Source organism: Apiospora marii (assembly GCF_038362585.1).
Source record: "Apiospora marii strain CBS 49790 chromosome Unknown utg000012l_segment0_segment0, whole genome shotgun sequence".
Lineage (NCBI taxonomy): Eukaryota > Fungi > Ascomycota > Sordariomycetes > Amphisphaeriales > Apiosporaceae > Apiospora > Apiospora marii.
Genome location: NW_027117383.1, coordinates 380383 through 403110, shown reverse-complemented (window position 1 = coordinate 403110; position 22728 = coordinate 380383). Strand labels below are relative to the sequence as shown.

The following is a 22728-nucleotide window of genomic DNA, read 5'->3' as shown; positions in this document are numbered from 1 at the left end:
GATTGATATGGTTGATTGAGGTTGATTTCAAGCCGGAATGTCCTCGATCTCACGATGTTTTCATGGTGTTGAGGGCCGATCCGATGCATGCTCTTCTAGAAGCTCTTTATCGATAACCTTATTATATGGGTAGACTAGACATGTTTAAGCTTATCTATATGGTGCTCACGAGCTTCATCAAGCTTCATCCAGCTTCATCCATCGAGCTCAACACCACATCACATCGCTAGAACACATCACCACATGACCAGAACACCCTCGATTACCTTCGGTCACAATCAATCACCGCATCTCCATCAAAAACCATGATCACAGTTGTCAAATTAGTGAGTTTAACTATGCAGATCGCAGACCAAGACTGGGGCTCACTGTCATTTCCCGTGTACGACTACGGCGAATGATGTCATAGCCGAGAGAATGCTCTGTTGCAAGTGACAGTCGGTGGTCTATTTAGTGAATGTAACAGGAGGAGGAGTGTATTTCTTCTGCGTTCAACTTTTCATCAGGTAGTACAGAGGGCCCAACGCGGGATAAGTGTCTCGGAGAGTGCCCCATATTTCTTCATCTAATTCCAAATGCATCCGTATGTAGATGTAGATGTAGATGTACGTAGTTTCTTCGGCCAGCTGCTTGGGACAGAAAGACTAGCTAGGCACCGCCCACTCAAGCCGGATTATTCAAACGGAGAGAGGGGTGTTCGCCTCACTAGATAGATTTTGGATGGTCACACTGCAGGCTGGCAGCGCAGTCAAGCAAACATCTCAGATCGTCAAGTCCCCTAGATTGGGTTGTATCAACTAGGATCATCGGCATCTCGCCAGATTCTAGGTGGGGTTAGAAACCTTGGCGAGGAAACAGGCGGCATGACTCCTACTGGTCGAGCCCAGCCCCACTGGTTACGTGCACATCTCAGGAACGATGAAATTGATTCAATGATAGGTACATCACGAAGTACAGTAGACGGCAAGCCGCCGGAAAACGACCGGGTGCACCGGCTCGACATATACTCCCTCTAACCGGAACTGTTCAGGTGAGACACACCGCCGGTGGAAGAGGTTGGTTGTCATGCACACTTCCGTTCCATCTGCATCTCAGCACGAATAGAGCATAGTAAGAATTGAAATGGCCGGTTCGGGTTGATTGCCGCTGCCAATTTGGAGACCCCTACTCGATTTGCATCGGTCAATGCGAAGGTCTTGTTCATTTCCTATCCAATGATGTTATTTTCTCTGCTGAACTATCTCCAGTGGTACAACCAGATTATTCTTCCCATGTTAAAGTGAATCTACAAAGAGTCCAGTGAGACTTCCAGCCACGTTCCGAGAGCCTCGAAAAGTGCCCAAAAAAAGATCAACAGGGGCACCCTGGTGCCCTGCCATCGATCGGGAGAGGGAGTCGAACGCCTGTTGTCCCAAACCCATCAGGCAGTGACCCTGGAACGGCTCTCCGCGATCACCGGCTGGCCAAGATTGCCCCGCCATCGGCTCGAGCAACCCTGCCGGAGCCCAAGAGGTAGAAGATCAACGATGTCAGTGGCCCCTGTCCAAAACGAGGATACTTGCATACAGCCGCTGACATGGACTAGCTCAGGGCGTCGAAGAAGCAACCAGATGGATGCGGACTTTCCCGCGGCACGAAGCCGACAGGCGAAACCACAAGGTTGTCCGCAGCGTCAGCCCGCCACGGTTCTATATGGCGAGTACTAGAGCAATGCTACCAATGGTCATACATAGCTGCACCGGGAACTCGAAGCCGTGTTATGCGGGGTTGGCACATTTGAGCTTGAGTGACATTTCATTTCGGTATGCGGCAGCCCTGAGCAAGAGCAAGGATCTCACGATCATCTTTGTTGTTTTGAGTAACATCAATATAGGTCGTCCATTGAATGTTAAATTGAGTTTATCTCAAGAAATTTCTCTTGGTACTGAATGTGCTCATAGTCACTTGTGTCTGATTGCGTGCATTGCACGTGGTCATGCAGGTGGGTGTCATGCTTTAGGAGTCGTAGGTTGTGTAACCCCCCAATGCTTTCCACATATCCCCTTGATAGCGAGAACGCTACTCCCACCGGATTATGCCGTACTGTACATACCAGGAATCAATTAATGCTATTGACATAACGTTTATTATATTCAATGGAATACCCGGTTGGATGAAATGGCTTCTCAGTTATCCACCGGAAGTACTGTACGAAAAGCAACGCAATCGCCATCAAGGGGAGAATCAATCTAGTATGGAGCATCCTCCAAATTGGTGGGTGGTTCCATCAGTAACTATTTAATGTGAAGGAGCTGAAGCTCGGGACCGAGATGGTGGGACCCCTTGTCTTGGCTATTGGATCGCGGGGTTCACGGGGTTCACGCCCGTATCGGACCTCCATTTCCGTGATACAGAATAGCTTGGTATGACGTTGGTAGATGGGCGTCCCTTTTTTCGGGCCAAAATTGCGTAAGCGCAGAAACTGTGGATTGCCTCCCGTCAACGTTTTGACTCGGCTTCTAGGTCTCTCCGTGACTTACCAGCCGCTCATCATGCATTCCTACGACGCACGCGATCGCTCAATGACCGTACGAGCCACCCTGATAGCGACACTGGGCTTGTTCGCCTTGGCGTCATGTTACGAGTACGACTACGTAGTCGCCGGCGCCGGGACGGCGGGCCTCGTGGTGGCCAATCGACTGTCTGCGGACCCGTCCGTGAGTGTTCTAGTGATCGAGCCGGGATGCGACGAACGCGCAAACCCGAACGTCACCAACCCGCTCGCGTTCACTGTGCCGTTCGGAACGCATATTGACTGGCAATGGTAAGATGCGCCCCAGAGATAGTGAACATGAAGGCCTTTCCCGGGACCCCAACTAACATCTCCCAAGTAAGATGTGCCCCGTGCATGCGAATCCGCAGGCGACTCCGTACGAAGGTGTACTACGAAGATTGGTCAGGAATTGACTTGGAGGGTTAGTCTTCGGATCTAACCCCGTGTGCTAGATGCGACGACGCCACAGAGACACCTGGAAAACCGTTCTTTGGAGTACCACCAAGGTAAAGCGATCGGCGGCACCAGCACCATTAACGGGATGACGTACGTCCGCGGCGACGCCCCCGAGCTCGACGCCTGGGCCGCGCTCGGCAACCCCGGCTGGAACTGGAGCGCGCTGTACCCGTACTACCTCCGCGGCGAGTCGTTCGCACCCCCCACCGAAGCCCAGACGGCGGCGGGCGCGGCCTGGGACCCGGCGTTTCACGGCGAGTCGGGTCCGCTACGGACGGGGTTCCCGTACGAGATGCTCAACGGCACGCTGTTTGACCGCATGGCCACGACGTGGGAAGCCTTGGGGCAGCGGCGAAACCACGACCCCAACGGGGGCGACGTGCGGGGGTTCGCGGCGTGGCCGATGACCGTCGACCGGATGGCGGACGTGCGCGAGGACGCGGCGAGGGCGTATCTCTGGGATGTGGTAGATCGACCGAACCTCGACATTGTTCGGGGGACCGTGAAGCGGGTGGTGTGGGAAGACGGCGTGTGTGGCACGGAGGACGGAGACGCGACAGTGGTGGCGCGGGGCGTCGAGTACGAGACCCCGAACGGGGATACGATCACTGTGGTGGCCAAGAGAGAAGTAATCCTCTCCGCGGGAGCCATTCAGACTCCCTTGATCCTCGAGCAATCAGGGGTGGGGAATCCAGAGTAAGGCGACACCATCTTCCCCCCCTTCTTCCTATGCACTCGATCGCGCCCTCTCCCTTACACGTTCATCGACGAGGATTAAGAACATTAATAACTGGAATACAGCATCCTTTCCTCCCTCGGTATACCCGTAGTCGTCGACCTTCCAGGAGTCGGCGAGAACTTCCAAGAGCAGCCCAACACCATCATCGTTTACAACGGCACCACACCCGAAGCCCTCAAAACCGGCGCCATCACCCCTTACGCCACCTTCTTGACCGCCGCCGATCTCTTTGGTCACTCCAGGCTGGCCGCCCTCGCCTCCCGGACCCTCGACTCCATACCCATCTGGTCCACCCAGGTCGCCGCCGCGAACGGTGGAAGAGTCTCGGCCGCAGCCCTAGAACGCGTGTTTCATCTCCAACACGAACTCATTTTCACCAAGAACGTCACCGTCGCCGAGATCATCGGCTTCGCGCAGCCCGGTCAATTCGGATCGGCGTGGTGGCCCCTCCTCCCGTTCTCGCGGGGCAGCGTGCACCTTGGCGTCGGGGACCGGGGACCGGTACGTACTAATCTCACGGGATTCTCCTTCCATCCCTTTCACCCTCCGCGTTCGCTGTCATGGCCTTAGCCTGTCTTCCCTCCCGACTCCGGGCTGGAAGCAGATGCGCGTCTGCGCCCAACTGTCTATGCTCTAGCCCGTCTTCCCTCGCCACCCGTTCCCTCACTTGGTCCCTCACCTGGGACCTTGTATTATCCGCTTAGCCTCGAACCCAACTGATACCGTGAACGCGATAGAAAATTGACCCGCAATACCTCCTCTCCGACTTCGACAAGACCATCGCCATAGCCGCCGGACGCGTGGCGCAGAAGTTCTGGCAAACCTCGCCCATGGCCGAGCTGGTAGGCGCCAACACCGTGCCCGGCGCAGAAGCGCTGCCAGATTTCAACGCGACGGATGCACAGTGGGAGGCGCATCTGACAAGCGCTGGTGAGTCGGTCTTCTTCTCTTTCTTAACTTGCACCCACCCCCATGCATCAGCCTCTTGCCCACCTCGTACCATGATACTAACTCGGGATATCCCCGCTCCCCACACAGCCGCCCCAAACCACCACGGCCTCGGCACAGCCGCCATGATGTCGCGCGACCTCGGCGGCGTCGTCGACCCCGAGCTCCGCGTGTACGGGACCCGGAACGTCCGGGTGGTCGACGCCTCGGTGATGCCGCTCCAGATCAGCGGCCACCTGACCGCGACCATATATGCGCTAGCCGAACGTGCGTCGGACATCATCATCCAGCACCACCGAACGGCACGGTAGTCGTATGGTACATTCGGCCACGGGCGAAGGGACGGGCGATAAAGAAGAAGAACGAGGATGCTCTGATGGATATTATATCATGTATCAGCCGTCGCCAGATATGTAACATTCTCCGTAGCTATCATGATTATTAACAGTCTCTATTGTGTGTGGTATCATACTGTCCCAATGCCGCTCTCCCACAACCCAAGCGCGGGCAAGAAAAAACAAACAACAAGAAAACAGGCCCTATCGTGTCCGATCCAAAATAAATTCATTAAACTCGCTTTACTGGGGAAAATGGGAAATTCAAAATGCTGGAACCACGTCGCGTCTCGTACACAACCCCCTATGCAACCAAAACAGCAAATCAACCCCAATCTCTTCTTTCGTTTGCCTGTCTCGTCAGAGCAGTCGACGGGTCAGCACCAGCGCGGCCCGGACGCACCAGGCCGTCCATCCCAGGATCCCCCTTGCGAGCTGGACCGCGATCACGAAGACCTCGACCCAGAGCAGCGTCCCTCGTACGGTCAAGCCCAGGAGAAGGTCCCGTCATCGCAAGTTCTTGACCCGCTTCTTGGCGATATTCGTCTTCTTGTCGAGGCGGCTGGCGTCGTCGTCCACCGCCTCCAGCATCTCGTTCTGCCGCGTCACCTCGCTGTTGATCTCCTCCGCGATCTCCCGCTGCCGCTGCACTATCTTGGTCAGGCTCTCGACGTCTTGATCCTGTTCAGATATCATCTGCCGCTGTAGCTGCACCACGCCCTGATTGTCGAGCTCCCTCGTCCTGTCGGTCTCGGGCAGCGGCGCACCCAGCACCCGTCCCGAAGCGCGTGGCCGGTCCCCGCCCAGCAGAGCGACCTTATCGCTCGCCGAGGGCATGCCCGAGCTTCCGTGCCCTCCCACCTTCATGTGCGTCGCAATAGCGCTGCTCAGTTTGTCCAAGTCGTCCCGGTCCACCCTAGCGGCCGACAACAGGTCCTTCCGCCGCCGGATCTCGCCCTCGCCCAGCCTCTTGCTGTCGGCGATGCCGCGCAGCCCATCGCCCAGCGATGTGAGGTAGCCGCCGGCCTTCACGAGCGATCGCTTGGCCGCCGCCCCGGCCTCCAGGGCCGTGGCGTTATCTGTCGCGCCGTCTCGCCTCGCCAGACATCGCCGTGCCTCTTGAAGCTCAGCCTTCATCTCCTTGTGTAGGTCCAGCCATGTACCGGGGTCTTGCGCACCTGCATTTCTCGCCGCGTCTCGCGTCGGGATGCCGAACCCGCCGCCCGCGCGCACCGAGGCCGCGCTGTTGCCGGCGCTGTTGAGGCCCGGCAGGTTCAAAAATGTGCGCCAGGCCGGCGTGTCCCGCCACCGCCGGTCCGGGCTTTCGGCGATGCCGCGAAGGTATGTCTCGAGGCCCCGGCGTCGGTCTTCCGTCAGCTCCGGCGAGTTTATCGTGCTCTTGAACCATGACTTTCCGGGAAGCGGTGCGGGGGGTGGGGCGCCCACATGTGTTTGGATTGCCTGGTGCAGGGCGGCGAAGTCGTTGTAGCGTTTTTGCACGACGTATGTGCGGAGCGGTAGACGGAGGGTGATGTTGTAGAGGGTGTACGGTTTGGAGCCGTCGTCGGTTTTGGAGAGCGACGTCGTGGGGATGGTTATCTCGGCGGGTGGCGCCATGGTGGTCGGGTTGGGTGTGACTTGTGGGAGTGATGGTATACAATCGAATCGAATGGGCGGTGGGCGGTGGTTTTGGAGATACCGATGGTCGCCAGGTCGCAAGAGAGCAGAAAAAGGACTAAAGACGTATTGGGAAAAACTTGGAATCCAGAGAACGCCACTGGCTGATGTGTATGTATTTTTGGGTTGGGGTGTTGAGGTGTTGAAACCGGAGGAGAAGAGATGAGGTTTTGGAGTAGTCGCAGTGGGTGAATGACGGTAGAGGTCACGCCTGGCAGGCCCAAGCCGCTACCAGATGCCTGTAGCACTAATGGCAGCGCGCTAGGCCCGCTGCACCTGCACTTGCACCGCATTGAGTCGCGCTGGTGCATAAGGCAGCCGCATTAGAATGTGGGGACCAGATTGCGATCCATCCACAACGTCCAGCAGTCCACTGTCCACTGTCTGTCCACTGTTCCTGTCCACCGCCCAGACAAACCTCAGCGCTCCAGCATTTAAGGGCCCAGGCACCGACACATGACCGCCACGCAAGGACATTGACTCTTTTGCCTGTCGCGTGCACCGAAACTTCGACCGTGGTCTCAGAACCTACCCATATCGTTCTGTTTCCAGGACCATGGTGCAAATTCTACGTTGACAGACATTGCGCATGCCCTACTGGAGAAGAGGCCGAATGTAATGATCATGTCGTGCATACGTATGGAACCCTCGCGGGAGAGACGCTGCAGTGCCGATTCCACATTCGATGTCCCCTCTCCCCCCATTTGCACGGGGTCGAGAACATCGTTCTGGAAATGGCCCCAGCGCCGGTGCATGGGTCGCTTTGTTGAGGGCAGGGGGGTTGTACGATTCAGGCACCAAACCACAGGTCACATCGGAGACGAATCATTCTCGACGCCATTGGCCGACATTGCCTTTTACCTTTCGCCCAGCCTCCTGGGCACATCTGACTTGACAGTTGATCCGATCTTGGGAGATTCGGGACAGCGCGCCGAGTTCAAAATCTCGGGAGATGCGCAGGCCTGCCTTCCTCTCAATGAGTTGAGCCACGCGTGGCGGTGTGGCTGCTACAAGCTGGAGGTTTACTTCAGTCTTGCTCTTCCACCCTTGGACTTTGAATTGTAGCGGCAGCCCACTATCCTGACCGCAGGTCGGTTCCCCCACTGAGGATCATCTCACTCCATACAAACACCGTGCCATCCGCTACAGTGGTGTGACTACACTCATAACAACCTCTCTCCAAATTCACCTCCAGCCTGCCGCTTTCAAGTGGTATTTTCGCATACTCAGTGAGTTATTAGTTGGGAGGCCTCCCCTTTGTTTGCCAGTTTCTACCTTGTCGGCAAGAATATCAAGGCAGCTGAAGATTCTTGTCATTGCCATGCGATACACACCCCTTGCTCCCTGACACCGGGCAATTGAGTGCCTGGTCTTATCAATCTTACCAATCTTTACTCTGTGAATATTCCGATATTAGGGTACAGGTAAGGCTATCAGTGCTTCCATTCACCAAGTCAATCGATATCTGTCAATGTATATCATGTCACTTAGGTAGTTTTGTCGTCGTCGGCGTTTAGAGCGCTTTCAATTTCAATCAGACACATACCGCGTGTCTGGATGTACATAGCCAGTAGTTACCCGCCCCGCGTCATCGGCGATAATGCAGGGCGGGATTGACATCAGATCAACCACATGGAAGCAGCGATGATCCTCCGACCGTCCGACTACAATTCTGCCTTCATCGTCGCCGCCGGACTTTGCGACGTTAACATGTCTAAGTCCGGCCACAACATCGCCGGACTGTAGATGCATATAAGGGGGAGCAAATGAAGTACCAGCAAGCTCCCGATCACTGGTCTTGGGTCAACCTCTTGGGCACTAATCCGTTTGCGACATGGCCTTCCATCTACAGACCACCATATTTGGTCAATTCGTGCGCGCTGTTTCTCGCGGAAGACTCTTCCAATATCCTGACGAACGGGATCCGTCTCTTTGGAAAGGGGCAGTACAGAAGTACGATGCAAGCGCATCTGAGAAACCAAGCGACACACAGACCCAGGCGCCACCCGCCCTCGACTATCAAGGTGCGGCATCACATACAGTCGATGAGCACAGCGTGCTGATAGTCAGCTGGTATGGCCCTGATGACCCAGAAGTTCGAAATCCCCCCCTTCTATCTAGCTGCATCACTCACTCACTGTCCTCGCAGAACCCGCAGAACTGGCCCCCCGGTCTCAAGTACTTGATCGCCTTCCAGCTATGCCTCCTCAACTTCGCCGTCTACATTGCCAGCTCCATCTACGTACCCGGCGAGGCCAACCTAATGGCGGAGTTCGGCGTGAGCGAGATCGTCGCCACCTTGGGCCTTTCCCTTTTCACTCTGTGAGCATCCATCCCGAACGGTCTGACGGTTTACGGCCCTGTTACTAGCATACGATCCTGACTCTCACCCACTCTCACCTCATAGGGGATACGGAGTCGGGCCCATGCTCTGGTCACCCCTATCCGAGATGCCCAAGATCGGTCGCTCAGGAATCTTCTTTTGGACCCTTTTCGCCTTCCTCCTCCTGCAGCTTCCCGTGGGCTTCGCGCCCAACGTGACCGTCTTCCTCGTCTTCCGCTGGGTGACCGGGTTCTGCGGGAGCCCGTGCCTGTCGACTGGGGGAGGCACCATCACCGACATCTACCACCCGACCGCGGTCCCGTCCCTGCTCTGCATCTGGGCCTCGGCGGGCATATGCGGCCCCGTCTTCGGCCCCATCATCGGCGGCTACCTCGCCCCGGCCCAGGGCTGGCGCTGGACCATCTGGGTCTTCACCTGGCTGGGCGTGCTCGTTCTGCTCATGATGTTCTTCCTCTTCCCCGAGACGAGCAGCGCCAGCATCCTCTACCAACGCGCCAAACGCCTGCGGAAGGCGACGGGAAACGACCGGCTGCGGAGCCAGTCCGAGATAGACGCCGCGCACCACACCCCGAAAGACACCCTCGTCATGCTGGGCCGGGCCTTCACCCTGACCTTCGGCGAGCCCGTCATCCTGCTCGTGGACCTGTACGCCGGCCTCCTGTACGGCGTGCTCTTCCTCTGGTTCGAGTCCTTCCCGCTCGTCTACGGCGATATCTACCACTTCACCTCGGGCCAGCAGGGCCTGGTCTTCCTCGGCATCTTCGTCTTCGCCGCCGTCACCGTCCCGCTCTTCCTCGTTTGGACGCGCCTCAGGATTGTGCCCAAGATGCGCGACGGCACCTTCGTGCCCGAGGACTTGCTGCCGCCCACGTTCGTCGGCTGCTTCGCGCTGCCCGTCTGCCTGTTCTGGTTCGGCTGGACGTCAAGGCCGGACGTCCATTGGGTCGTCTCGGTTTTTGGGTCGGGGCTTTTCTCCGTGGGGATGGTCACGCTGTTCAACTCCATTTACAATTACATCGGCATCGCCTACGCCCGGGACGCGGCGTCCGTCTTTGCTGGGGCGGCGCTGTTCCGGGCCTCATTTGGGGCATCGTTCCCCCTCTTTGTGAGTCGTTCTCGATCATTCCTCCCCCCGCCGTCGTGCGGAGCCAGGCTAACAAAGGGGAAACCACCTAGGCACGAGCGCTTTTCGGTCGACTTGGGGTTGGGCCGGGGAACTCGCTGCTGGGCGGCATAGCTGTGCTGTTTATCCCGGTGCCGTTTGTTTTTTATCACGTAAGTTGGAATAATGACTAGATAAGTTGTGGGACAACCAGCTGACACATGTTGCGGTAGTACGGAGCGCGTATCCGCAGCTGGAGTAAGAGTGCGGACGAATAGTAGATACCGGGGAATAGCAAGAAGTGGTCTTAAAATGGCAGTAGTACAGAGGCTATGTACGATCAGGGTCTTATAAAAGCACTACGAAATAGGATTATAGAAATCCATCCTCCCCTTCGGATCCCAAACCCGCTTCAACCGCCTCAGCTTCTCCAGCCACCACGGCTCGTACCCATAGACCGCCTCCAACCCCTCGTCCCCCGAGGCGTAGTTCACGTACGCATAAAGCCCGTCCCCGCTCCCCTCGACCAGCGCGTCGCGGAACCGGTCCGCGTACCCCTTCATCTCGGCGCGCAGGACGTCTTTTCCCTGCTCGTCATCGTCTTCGGTGGCGATCATGACGAGCGACGCGAGCAGGTTGTTGAACCGCTCCGGGTACGCCGTCTCGGCGTCGGGGACGCGCCGCACGGCCTGCGTGGCGTAGCCTTCGAGCAGGGCCGCCGAGTTTTGCAGGTGGGCCGGGAACGAGGCGAAGACGTCCAGCGCCCGGCGCAGGGCCGTCGTGTTCCACCTGCGCAGGCCGGTGGGGGACAACACGGCCTCGGCGCCGTTGGCGCAGAAGGGGGACGAGAGGTTCGCGCCCGCGACGCCGTTGAGCTGCGTGATGTCGACGACGCCCGTCTTGGTCGATAGGGGACCGAGGGCGCGCAGGGGGGCGGTGTACTTGGTCGGGACTTTGGGGCCTTGCCAGATGACCCAGAAGGGCAGCACAGGCTAGATGGAGGAAGGGTAAGTGAGGGCGTCCCCGACTATTGTGTTATAAGAGAAAAACTCACATGTTTGGCATCAACCCCTACTCGACGCTCGAAATGCCCATAGTGCGTCAGCTCCACCGGCCCCCCAATCATGCCGTTCGCCAGCCCGTAGACCCTCTCGAGCCGGTCGTGCGCGAAGACGAACTCCTCGTACGCCCACGCGTCCGTCTCGGGCCGCCGCGCAAAGACGCGGTACTCGACCGACGCCACGACGCCAAAGTTGTGCCCCGCGCCGCGCAGCGCCCAGAACAAGTCCGGGTTCTCGGCGCGGGACGCCGTCACCACGTTTCCCTCGGCCGTCACCACGCGTGCCGACACCATGTTGTCGGCCGTCAGCCCGTAGCGGCCCTGCAGGAACCCGTGGCCCCCGCCCAGCATCGCGCCCATGACGCCGACGCAATCGCACGCCGTCGAGGCCCCGGCCTTGCCCTGCGCGAAGAGCGTCGAGGTCAGCTCGCCGGCTTGCACGCCGGGCTCAACGGTCGCGGTGCCCGTCCCGTCCTGGCCGAGGGGCTCGTGCACGGTGATGGTGCGCATGGCGCGCGTCCAGATCCCGACGGCGTTCTTGGCGTTGTTGAGGGCCTTGGTCGTGCCGTGGCGCCCGCCGATCGCGAGGAAGGGCGACCCGGCCTCGTTGGCGTACTTAATGGTCTCTTGTATGTCGCGCTCCGTCCTGGGCGCGACCACGACGGCGAGGACGGGGGCGAAGAGACTACTCCATCTCAACGTCGCGTTCTTGTACCCCTCGGACCCCGGCAGGAAGATCTGGGCGCCCTTCGAGAGCCGGGGCCGCAGCAGCTCAATTCCCGCATCGTACTGTCGAGGTTGGGTGGTGGTGCTACAGGCGTGGAGTTCCCAGTCCAGGAGGAACCACATCAGGGCCCATAGTCTGCATAGCCCAAGCATCGCGAGAATGGATGAGGTTTCGCCTTTTATTTCGAAGACGGATGACAATTTGATCCGCAGCAGGTTTAGACGCAATCCAGCTTCGGGGCGACAAACATGCAGGTCGGGTCGGGATGTCGCCCTCTCATATGTTATATGCAAGTTCAACGGCTAACCCTCTTGTACTCCGAAAGACATGCATGCACGCGCCCTCTCATTCGCACGCTTCCTAACGCACGCATGCCAAGCTGATGGTAACACATGGCGATCAGCCACAGAGGTCCGACCGGTCACCCAGAAACCGGTATGCCTCTGCTGGCTGCCCAGCTTGTCCAATGTCTCAGCGCCACCTTGAAATTGATTGCTTCTTCCTCAGCCAGGCGGAGTCCGATTGGGGAAGGACGGTCCCGGTTCCGAACGCCAGATCCCAGGGGGGCTTGCTTAGAAGACTTGGCATTGTTTGTCCGCACCGAAAGGCAACAAACAAACAAACAGCCGCTGCCAATCGTATCGTGCTGGAATTGAAGTCTCGTCATACTGAACACGGAGGTTCATATCACCGGGAAAGATTGGGTGTATAGTGACGTTGAAGTATGCAAACATGCCTGATGCGTTACGTACCTGTGAGGTGTCCGATGCTAAACGAAGGGGTGGTCACACAACGACAGCCCTCAATATCTGTCAAATAAGTGATCTACTTAGGCGTTTGTGCACAAATACGCGGGAATATAGTAACAATTAGATACTGCAATGTGACAGTCTTTTGATTAGTAAACATCGCATTATTTATGCCAACTATCGCAATTGACAGTTAATGATGCGCGGTCAGGGAAGTTAATGATGCGCGGTCAGGGAAGCCACTCAACGAGCCCCGGAGGAAGGGGAACGGGGTCTAGCGGCGCAATCTCACGCGAACGTACCACCAAATATTCCCGACCCGACCCGTCCCGTTCGGACTACTCGATGCGCCGGCCCTTGATGGACAATGGATCTCGAAACCGGACATGACTCATCACAATCAGACGAACACTGGTTCCTTGACAAGTGGCGACGAAGTTAAAACCCGCCCGCCTAAGTCATGGGGGGCGAAAGGCAACATCCGGATACTCGGAGCCGGGAACGGCTAACTGGACTACATACCTAAAAAGCCGCTCTTCGCTTTGTCCAACTCGGTCCGTGTATCTGAGTTTTGCCAACACATCAGTAAAGACTCCAATATGGCAGACTCCAAACAAGCGTACGACCTAGAGCAGCTCAAAGCCAGAATCTACCGCGCCGAGCTCCCAGACGACATCGGCCCCATCCGCCAGCTCCTCGAGGAGTACAGCGGCATCCCGGCCCAGGAAGCGAGCGCGCACATCCATGCCGTCGTAAGTAGCACGTAACGTCCCGTCCCCCTTGTTGTTTGCCTCTCTTATTCTCCGAAATCCGAGAGAGAAAAGCTGACGAGGGCCCCACCCTGTGGCCCCCCTGCCGAAGCGAGACAAGATGTGGGCCGTCAAGCCCTACACCTGCATCGGCACCTTACGCTTCCTGTCCCTGGCCTTCGTCGACGACCCGCACTACCAGGCCGCCCTGGTGCGCCTGCGGGCACCGGGCTCCACGGCCAAGTTTCTGGATATGGCGTGCTGCGTGGGCCAGGTGCTGCGGCACCTGGCCTGGTCCGGGGTCGCTCCCTCGCGGCTGTACGGGGCAGATCTGGAGTGTCCGTTCATCGAGGCCGGGTTCGAGCTATTTCGGGACCGGGACGCGGCGTTCGGCAGGGAGGCGACGCTGGTGGTGGGCGATGCGCTAGCCGAGGCCGAGGGCACGGGTGGCGGCGGCGACCCCGCGCTGGCGGTGTTGGACGGCCAGATCAGCATCGTGCACGCGAGCGCCTTCTTCCACCTCTTCACGTGGACCGACCAGGTCGTCGCGGCGAAGCGGGTCGTGCGGTTCTTCCGGAAAGAGGCGTCGGTGGGCGCGGGCGCGGACGGGGACGGGGACGGCGACGGGAAAGGCGCGATGATCTTTGGGCGGCAGGTGGCCAGCACGTCGCCCCGCGAGATCGTGGGGGTGCGGGGCGAGCGCCGGTTCCTGCACGACGGCGCGTCGTGGCAGAGGCTGTGGGACGAGGTCGGCGAGGCGACGGGGACGCGGTGGCGGACGGAGGTCGAGATGGAGGGCGTCGAGGAGGGGCAGACGGATCATTTGGCGGATGTGAGCACGCGGAGGATGAACTTTGTGTGTTTTAAGCTGTGAGAGGCAATGACGTAGGGGGTCTCCAAAATTAATTGATGCGTACCTCACTTGGACGGCTGACTAGGAGATTGGCAAGTTGTTGCAACAACTCGCGTTTCGCAGTAGTTTTTCATCAGTATAGAAGTGGAAAGTAGACAGGGAAGATCAAATATATGCATTCTACATTTGACTTGGGCATCACCGTTTTAACCTATTGATTCGTGCGTTGAAGATCTCAGTGACAGCAGTGGCGGCAGTAACCAGTAACTCAGGAGGCTTTCTACCCTGGATTCCCCAAATCTACCCCGATGCTTACTTCGACCCCGCCAAACCTCCATGGGTCGCCAAAAAGGAGCCCCAACGACACCGGAAGCATCGCCAATCTTCGCGTCACATACAATCACGACGGCTTTTGGCATTTAGCCACTACTCGAATATGTCGTCTACAGACGTCTCTGCCCAGCCCCTTACCGTGCGCTGCCAATGCGGCCACGTCAGTTTCCCCACCCCGTCGGCCCAGCGCATCGCCTTGTTCCACTGCCACTGCACCGAGTGCCAGAAGCAATCCGGGTCCGCATTCGGCACCTCGGCCATATATCCGGCCGCGGGCCTCTTCCCGCTGTCGCCCGAGCTCGAGGCCCAGCTGGGCTGCTACGAGCGGCCTACCGACAAGGGTGGCACCATGCGCTGCTGGTTCTGCCGCGACTGCGGGTCCCGCCTGTTTCACCGCATCGTCGCGCCCGACGGGACGCCGCGCTGGACCGTCAGTATCAAGGGGGGATGTATTGAGGGCCTGGACTGGGCGGGCGGCAAGCATATCTATACCCGCTCTGCGGTCGTGGACTTGCCAGAGGGGGCGGAGCGGTATGAAACTCTGCCTCCTGCAGAGGAGGATATGCATCGGGAGGGGCCGTCCAAGTGAAGTACTGGGAGCGGACGGCGGTCTGATAAATTTGCTTGCCCTCTTTTGATGTAAAACTTTCACGCCACTCAACCAACACCCAGGATGGAATTCTAATCATGTTTACCTAGTATGGAGGGTCGGGCTACGTGCTATCTCCCGAGGCCTACTTAGCAAAGCACAAGCCGACGAGGACGACAAAGCGTCGACCTCGCATCTCAACCACGCTACGGATGAGACACATAGTTCGGACCCGGAGCTCTTGAGCTTTGATCATATAAATCAGCACAGCCTCTGTTCTCATTTTAATTTCCGTCATAGACAGTTCATAACATATAGACGGACTGGTCTTTTTCACAGTCTCGCTCCCCTTTAGGCGCACCGATTATCTTTGATTGGACCTCTCAAGTAGAACGCACACAATTCGATATAAAGGTTGTATGCGATTTCACTCTGCCCCTTCCCCTTCAGTCTATATGGAAAATCGGATGTTCAAAGCTTGAAGCAATTCTCCGCCCGGTGGTTTCGCCAGCAAAGGGCATAACAACATGTCATACCGACGCTGCGGTTGCTGGATCATACATTTTCTATCGCCTTTGAGACAACACGGATTTCATGTATCATGACCACGATTCCCAACCGTCTGGTTTCGTTTCTGGCACCGAGATCCACGGGCCATGCTCTAAGATTGGCAATTTGGTTTCCTCTTTGGGCTGTGTGCCCATCATGTACAACTTTTCCTGATATATCCTCGTATATAGTTTCCTGGATAGTCAAATGTCCCTTGCTCCTACGCTAGGAGGTCTTAGCTTACCAAGATAGCTACATTGTGCATTGTTTGCCCAAACCGATTGGGGGCCATCGCATGGTTGATGTCGGTATTTGACTGAACCACGGGGTTTGTGATCTAGGGTAACATTGATGCAACCCCCAAACGCAGTTCCCACATGTAGCGCCTAACCAACGCCCCAATCGACGGTTCAGCAGACACTCCACTGGGGAAAGAATGCCGAGCGCTTGTTGTCATAAGCTTCAAGTACTGCGCCCCCGATGGCTTGACTGCGGCTGCCCGGTAGTTCGCCTTCGATTTCCCCCGCAGACTCATCTGAGATTACTTCTGTATTCGCCGAGCTGTCTACCCGAGACATGTCGTTTACTCTCTCTCATAATCGTATCGCAAGCAACCAAGCCACAATGAAATGAGAAGGAGGATGAAATCACGACAAATGCCTTCGAAATGTTGTTGACTGGACAACATGTTGGCTGTGAACAAGAGTTGGTAACTGGTTGCCAAGATGTGATGTGCTTACTGTTTGTTGATCGCGGGTGTTGGTCCCATTAAAAACGCCCCATTGGGTATACTCTACGTGCTGCTTCCCAGTGAGCAAACTCCCACAGTATCCAGCGTAACATCGAGTTGGTTGAACCTCGTCTCTACAAATATAGCATTGTTCCAACCCAACAGTGCCATGAACCTGCTGCGGCCGATGTATAAATAATGGCCAATATTCAAACTCAAGGAGCTACTTTTCACACCGACGTCGCCAAACCATTCTTCCAATTCAAGCAACACATAAAACCTCCTCTCCATTCCGTCAGACAAACAACTTCAGCCCTTGAAGCACCATTACCACCATGCGCTACCTCACCGTATTCGCCCTTGTCGCATCCGTAGCCTCAGCCCTGGCTGTTCCTGCTCCCCCCCTCCTCCTGCTCCGCCAGCCCCACCTGCTCCGGCCCGAGTCGACCCTGCCCCGGCCAGAGTTGACCCTGCTCGTACTGACCCTCGAGCCCCTCCCAGTCAACCTGCTCCAGCTCGAGTCGAGCCTGCTCGTACTGGCCCGCGGGATGTGCCTGATCTTCTTGACCCTCCCCAAGCCATCCCTCCTCGCACCCGTTAAAGGCGCGGTGGACAAGCCCTTGGGGCTTCTCCGGCCCCATTGTGTGCCATCGTTAGCGCTAAACTCTGTGAGTGGCTTCAGAACAGCCTAGTCTCCGAATAAACACTAATTGTAACTGTGGGAAAGGACGCATCAAGAGATACTAGCTGTGACAAGTGAAATGTGTGGTATACTACACTGCAGGGTTGTGAACATTAGTGGGTACAGTCTTAAGTGTTGTTGTCAGACTTCACAGTTAATTAGGAACCGAGAGTGGCAGAGATGCATGGAAGCCGTCAGAGAGACTAGCGCTGGCTAGGAATCATCACATTTCACTTGTCAACTCGAATTTATCGAGTATACGATTTAAATTGAATACGAATATTTCCAAACCAACCATTTCAGTCTCTGTCAAAGGAGAAGTGTCAAGATTCATGGGTGATCACATGTCGAGCTCAACATCAAAGTGTGTCACGGACTGACACGGAAACACCCTCTCGCACTTTCTACGCCACAGGGAGTCGATCTACCCATCTAACAACTACAGCCTAATAGGCCCAGTATCACGACATGTAGATTGGCTGGATCAACACACATGACACCTCGTAGCGTCTGCACTCTCCTACTGGCAGTTCCTAGTAGTAGGGCCACAGTAATAAGTAGATTCCTCAGACCGTCTCGGTCCATGGTTACGCAGCATACGATTGTATCCTATACGACATAACACGCTGTAGTGAGTCACTTCGCGAACCACCCTTTTTAACTTGTGAACGTGAGCGCCGGATCAACAGCTTCAGATAAATCCCCGGCTATGTTCTTTTCATCTGATAGTTGTTTCTTGATAGGTAATATATCTTGCGTTCTTTCTGTTACCAAATAGGAGTCCTTGCCTGATTCTTCCAGTGTCAGACGAGTAGCAGGTACGCCCTTGAAGGAAAGGCTCAGCTTTAGTCTTTATCCTTACTGCGAAAAGGTACAGGGCGCTTTCGGAGAGTGCCCCTTCCATGATGGTGCGCCATGCCGGGAGGCCCTCGACAGAGATCCGGACCTGACATGTTCCGTTGACTACATTAGTCGATCTACCTAATACGTGATAATATATGCTACATACCTGGAACAGATGTACCCATTGCGATTGGGATTGCAAGTAATGTGACTACATAACTGTCTATCGATGAGTTCTTAGCACCAAACTCTTAACAATTTGTTGTTTGCCTTGTCAGCCTTGCCGGATCATTCAGGAAATCGTGGGTTGGAACTAGCTAATCTATTCCGTACTGATAAACCTCTCCGCATCAGATCGACATGACCTCGGATGGCATGTGCTATTACGTTCCGGCACGAGTGCGGGCCGGTAATCAACAACAGGTAAGACGAACACTTTGTTCTTCTATCTAACCCCGGTATTGCGTTTCGCAGCCGACACAAACTGCATACTACGATCTTTCCCTCCAAGGCGACAGAATGCATTAGATTCAAATCTCGCACAGAGTCACGGGTCTCAAAACATTTACCATTTCGTCCGTGGTGCTTCAAATGAAAGAATAAAGAGGATGACGGCAATGAGGACAGACCACGCCCTACTAGACATATTCATTCTTTAAGTAATTGTTGCCCCATTAGGCGTCAGATCATCACTCCAACATTTCCCAGGAAATATGAACTCGATCCAACCTGGACGTGAAAGTAGGGTGAGACTCCAAGTGGAATGGACCGACAAATGACCTGGTTTGAGTGATTATGCTTTGATAGGTGGGTTTGATTGCCACGAGTTCCACCGGCAAGTGTCAATCAACCAACACAACATCAACCAACTAATATCCTCTAATCGGGTTACAATCACTGCCAATAACCGCAATCACCACCATCACCACCTCCGCCTCGGAGAGTGTTGCCTAGCTAGCCTCAGACGTCGCCATTACCTAGGCTAACCTCATCGTCGGCGCCTCTTTGCAGCAGAGTAGCGTTCGGGTCAACATGACAGAAATTCCATTCTAGCCAACCACGACATCTCAACCGACCACAGCAACCGAGTCGTCAAGCAACCGCCGTACCTCGTGATCGTCACTCCCACAAGCTTTGCCGTCGTTGTTTTGCCTGCCACGGGCTCCCCAGCTAGTACGTTGTTTCCATTCACACCTTCAAAGCCTGAATTCGCCACCATCACTAACATGGCCACAGAACCGGCTGTTATACCTCGTTAAGAAAGCGGCAAGATGTATCGAGACTTTGACCATGGTTCTGTGTGTCAGGATTGCTATATTGTCTTCCATTTCCATATCCCCATCGACAAAGCGACATTCCAGAAAGTGGGAGAGAGATTCTACCTGGGTGTGTCGGGATTCAATGTTTTCCACGGCCAGCAGCTCAAGACGGATGTGCGTCTCGAGAACCCGCATTCAGCTACCGCCTCATATGCCCATCAACGTGTCGAATGGGGATATAATTACACGTTGCCCGACGATAATGTCGATATAGTGGCAAACTTTGGCTAATAGCAGAAACATTAACAAAGTGTTGTAGACTTTGTCTTAATGAAACTAAAATAAAACGAAATATAAACTTCGAGGAATTAAGGAAGAAATATTAGAAATTTGTTATAGTTTATAAAGCGTATATTTAATTTTAAAGAGCACGAGACAAGAAGTGACCTCTTATTCCAACCTCCAGCTTATATCTCGCATACTCAGAAAGGCATCTTCTTGGCAGTGGTGCGGCGGAGGGCGATTCGGTCGCCAAGGCCTGATCCAGGGTAGCGTGGAAGTTGTGTGTCTGACCAGTATCGACGGTTCGTGGCCCGCGTGCTGGTAATAACGATGGACGAGTTGAAGGAAAGCTTCCAGTACACGAAGACTGGACCGATGATCTCCTTCCTCGGCAGGATGATGTTGTAGATCACGTCACGACAACTAGCACCTTGCTTAATGGCGCGGTACGCCTGGACGGCCGTGTCGTCGTTAAGGTTACCGAGAAGGGCATTGTTGGCAAAATCGGCAGCTCGCACCTCGATCTTTTCACTTTCTTCGGTGTAATGTACGCGAGCATATAGCTCCAAAGTTACTAGTTCCCTATGGACATAGCTGAGTTCAAGATCAACTGATCTGGGATAGGATTCTCGTTGTTATGCTCCACGGGGTTATCGCCGTCACCTGTATTGCCTTATCAGCGCGATCTGCACAGAAGCCGCGACACACAGATGTCGAGACACGCCTAAGAGGAGTGGGAAACTTACTATCGGATTTCATATGTTCCCAACGGCGAGTTGGGAGGACGATCTAGCTGTTGCGTCGTTTGTGGTTGTGGCTTTGGAAGGCGAGGTGTTCCATTCGCGGTTCTTGCCCCTGTCCATCTTTTGGGGGCTTCTTCCCCACTAACGACTCCCCACTGGAGCCACTACGGCAGCTGCCGCAATGGCTACAGGGGCCACTACGCTATCAGCCTTACGACGACGACTACTGCACTCCTGCATTCTCTATCTCTGGTTTTTAATTGTCCCAATGCAGAGCGGTCTTCCAAAGAGCCCTAGTATTGCATTCAGTGTCATACTTACTTCATGCTCACAATGTCTTCTGTCGAGGCGCTGCTGAATACTTATGTACCCCTGCAGCCCTTTGCTCTAGCGGGGTTGCGGGGCCACCTTGTAGCCCAGATCCCGGGCAACAGCTCAGCCAACACAAGACCGCCGTCTTCTAGGAGAGCCCCGCATTCGACGGAAACAGAGCTTGGTGGAATGGATTTCATGGGCTTCCTGAGATGGCGATCTTTTGCCTACTCATGGACGCTCCTAGGTTCGCCCAACGCTGCTTCGGCCTTCTGGTAATCGACAAGCCTTTGCTTTCGGGTGTCAAAAATGGGATTACAGTCATTGACCCAATGTGTCCCGCTACCGCTTACCCTGGATCGAGGGACCAACTAAGTCTGTGTCACACATCAGATTGGGCCTTAGCTAACAGCTGTGTAGGTACACTGGGCAGGCGAGCGACAGCAGGAACTTCGATGTGATGGACACAAGACCGGTCCGTTTCGCAGGCACTTCGGTAGGGCCTGGTCTATTACTACCGGATAAACGCTAAGTACCTGCGGTTACACTCGAGGCCCGACAGGTCCGCCAAGAGCTGACAATCCCCCTCTCAACCTACCTCAATCCAACCTACCAGCATGCATCATTGGTCAATACCCTTGCCTTAACACCGAGGACGCGGGTCAATGGCGCAGTCAATGGTAGCTCATGCAAGAGACAGCCAACTGCATATGCCTGCTTGGCTCGCAGCATCAGCCTGCCAATAGGGTCTGCCCCCGTCGAAGTCCAGGATGAATAACGCCCACCAACCAACACCACACGGCGGGGTTCAGCTTGGCCGGTGCCTGGAGTTTTATATCATCGACTCCAGAGCCCGCGCACACATCAGGTACCTGGTATCATCGCCTTTCGCCTGCTCTAATACTGGCTTCCTGCTTTAGTCGACAATTCCGAAAATGGCCGAGATCACTCATACCGACTACGACCCGGCCACGTACTGGACGACCTCGGCCAAGAACTTCCGGTCTTCCGCACGCCTACATCTACAGCACTTACTATTCCAGCGGACACTTGGCTACGTGCTGGAGGGCCACGTACAGGACTATGTTTCCCGGGCGAGCAGTCCGGTGCGGGTGGCAGACATCGGGTGCGGCAACGGGGCCTGGCTTTGCGACTTGAACGACGAATTGGTCAAGGCTGGTAAGTCACCATTTCTCAGTGCTTCGACTTCGGGCTCTAGTGTCCTGTCTGTGAGGTCGATGGGCAATGGAAACTAAAATACTCACACGCACGAAACAGGCACTCCCGGCCAGCTAGATGGCTACGATGTCAACGTCGCCAACTTTCCTGCCCCTGACTTCCTGCCGAGTACAATCAACCTGAAGGAGCTCGATACCATGAAGCCTCCCCCAGAGGAGATCGTCGGCATTTACGATATCGTGCACATCCGAGCCTTCTCGAGCATCCTCGTCGACACCGGCGTCACGCCCCTACTCTCCTTCGTCCACGCCATACTGAAACCCGGCGGCTACGTACAGTGGGAAGAAGTCCGAGGCGACAAGTTCGTCGTCGAAGCGGCCGCGTCGGCATCCGCCAACAACGTCTCTACCGAGGCCTGCGACACCATCTCTCAGATGCTCCAAGCCGCGAGCAAGGCGCGAGGGTCCGACTTCGGCTTCATTGATCGGCTAGACGAGGAGATACTGGGTTTTGGGGGTTTTGAGGATGTGCACAAGCAGGTGCTGGAGAAGCGGAGGCAGGACTACAAGGCCTGGACTGAGGATATACTCATGATCTGGGGTGAATTGGCGGTACACTTCCCGACCAAGGCGGATGCGCCGACGGCCAAGCTTACCAGGGAGTCGTACTTGGATCTCTTTCGCCGCGCGATAGAGGAGACGGAAAACGGGGTGGCTATTCACCAGCGGCTGCTGGTGGTAGCGGTTGGTCGCAAAACTGCGTGAAGCTGGTGCCGCCCGGCGACTTTGTGTATATTTAAGGGAAACTTCAGGCATAACGGCTGTTGTTCCCGTTAACAACTCTAATCGTAGACTTTACTATGCGTTAGGTTCAAGGCTCCTTGGTTATTCCTCTTCTTGTTCTTCTTTTTTTCTCTTTCCTCTTCGGCCCCCTGAGTAAAGGGCCACGTTCTTGT

At 55.7% G+C, this 22728-nt stretch overlaps 10 protein-coding genes across 10 annotated transcripts; 6 read left to right on the top strand and 4 right to left on the bottom strand.

The window, feature by feature from the left end:
• Window positions 1–2531: 2531 nt before the first annotated feature.
• PG985_014918 (uncharacterized protein) lies at window positions 2532–4987 on the top strand (the record flags this gene model as incomplete). The annotated part of the gene is made up of 5 exons (XM_066834684.1): window positions 2532–2803; window positions 2918–2954; window positions 3003–3685; window positions 3791–4229; window positions 4466–4987. The coding sequence occupies 5 exons, from the start codon at window positions 2532–2534 to the stop codon at window positions 4985–4987; spliced, it is 1953 nt and encodes a 650-aa protein (XP_066677294.1).
• A 531-nt stretch (window positions 4988–5518) lies between these two features.
• PG985_014917 (vacuolar morphogenesis 7 like) lies at window positions 5519–6628 on the bottom strand (the record flags this gene model as incomplete). Its single annotated transcript, XM_066834683.1, has 1 exon — window positions 5519–6628. The coding sequence occupies one exon, from the start codon at window positions 6626–6628 to the stop codon at window positions 5519–5521; it is 1110 nt and encodes a 369-aa protein (XP_066677293.1).
• Window positions 6629–8522: 1894 nt separating this feature from the next.
• PG985_014916 (uncharacterized protein) lies at window positions 8523–10412 on the top strand (the record flags this gene model as incomplete). Its single annotated transcript, XM_066834682.1, has 5 exons — window positions 8523–8783; window positions 8838–9010; window positions 9096–10137; window positions 10209–10307; window positions 10368–10412. The coding sequence occupies 5 exons, from the start codon at window positions 8523–8525 to the stop codon at window positions 10410–10412; spliced, it is 1620 nt and encodes a 539-aa protein (XP_066677292.1).
• Window positions 10413–10493: 81 nt separating this feature from the next.
• PG985_014915 (uncharacterized protein) lies at window positions 10494–12043 on the bottom strand (the record flags this gene model as incomplete). Its single annotated transcript, XM_066834681.1, has 2 exons — window positions 10494–11126; window positions 11189–12043. 2 exons carry the CDS (start codon window positions 12041–12043, stop codon window positions 10494–10496), a joined length of 1488 nt encoding a protein of 495 aa, XP_066677291.1.
• Window positions 12044–13269: 1226 nt separating this feature from the next.
• Window positions 13270–14293, top strand: PG985_014914 (uncharacterized protein; the record flags this gene model as incomplete). Its single annotated transcript, XM_066834680.1, has 2 exons — window positions 13270–13422; window positions 13532–14293. The coding sequence occupies 2 exons, from the start codon at window positions 13270–13272 to the stop codon at window positions 14291–14293; spliced, it is 915 nt and encodes a 304-aa protein (XP_066677290.1).
• A 415-nt stretch (window positions 14294–14708) lies between these two features.
• On the top strand, window positions 14709–15194 carry PG985_014913 (uncharacterized protein; the record flags this gene model as incomplete). Its single annotated transcript, XM_066834679.1, has 1 exon — window positions 14709–15194. The coding sequence occupies one exon, from the start codon at window positions 14709–14711 to the stop codon at window positions 15192–15194; it is 486 nt and encodes a 161-aa protein (XP_066677289.1).
• A 1656-nt stretch (window positions 15195–16850) lies between these two features.
• PG985_014912 (uncharacterized protein) lies at window positions 16851–17114 on the bottom strand (the record flags this gene model as incomplete). The annotated part of the gene is made up of 1 exon (XM_066834678.1): window positions 16851–17114. One exon carries the CDS (start codon window positions 17112–17114, stop codon window positions 16851–16853), a length of 264 nt encoding a protein of 87 aa, XP_066677288.1.
• Window positions 17115–19739: 2625 nt separating this feature from the next.
• On the bottom strand, window positions 19740–20402 carry PG985_014911 (uncharacterized protein; the record flags this gene model as incomplete). Its single annotated transcript, XM_066834677.1, has 2 exons — window positions 19740–20154; window positions 20326–20402. 2 exons carry the CDS (start codon window positions 20400–20402, stop codon window positions 19740–19742), a joined length of 492 nt encoding a protein of 163 aa, XP_066677287.1.
• A 213-nt stretch (window positions 20403–20615) lies between these two features.
• Window positions 20616–20873, top strand: PG985_014910 (uncharacterized protein; the record flags this gene model as incomplete). The annotated part of the gene is made up of 1 exon (XM_066834676.1): window positions 20616–20873. The coding sequence occupies one exon, from the start codon at window positions 20616–20618 to the stop codon at window positions 20871–20873; it is 258 nt and encodes an 85-aa protein (XP_066677286.1).
• A 656-nt stretch (window positions 20874–21529) lies between these two features.
• On the top strand, window positions 21530–22537 carry PG985_014909 (uncharacterized protein; the record flags this gene model as incomplete). Its single annotated transcript, XM_066834675.1, has 2 exons — window positions 21530–21773; window positions 21873–22537. 2 exons carry the CDS (start codon window positions 21530–21532, stop codon window positions 22535–22537), a joined length of 909 nt encoding a protein of 302 aa, XP_066677285.1.
• Window positions 22538–22728: the final 191 nt, after the last annotated feature.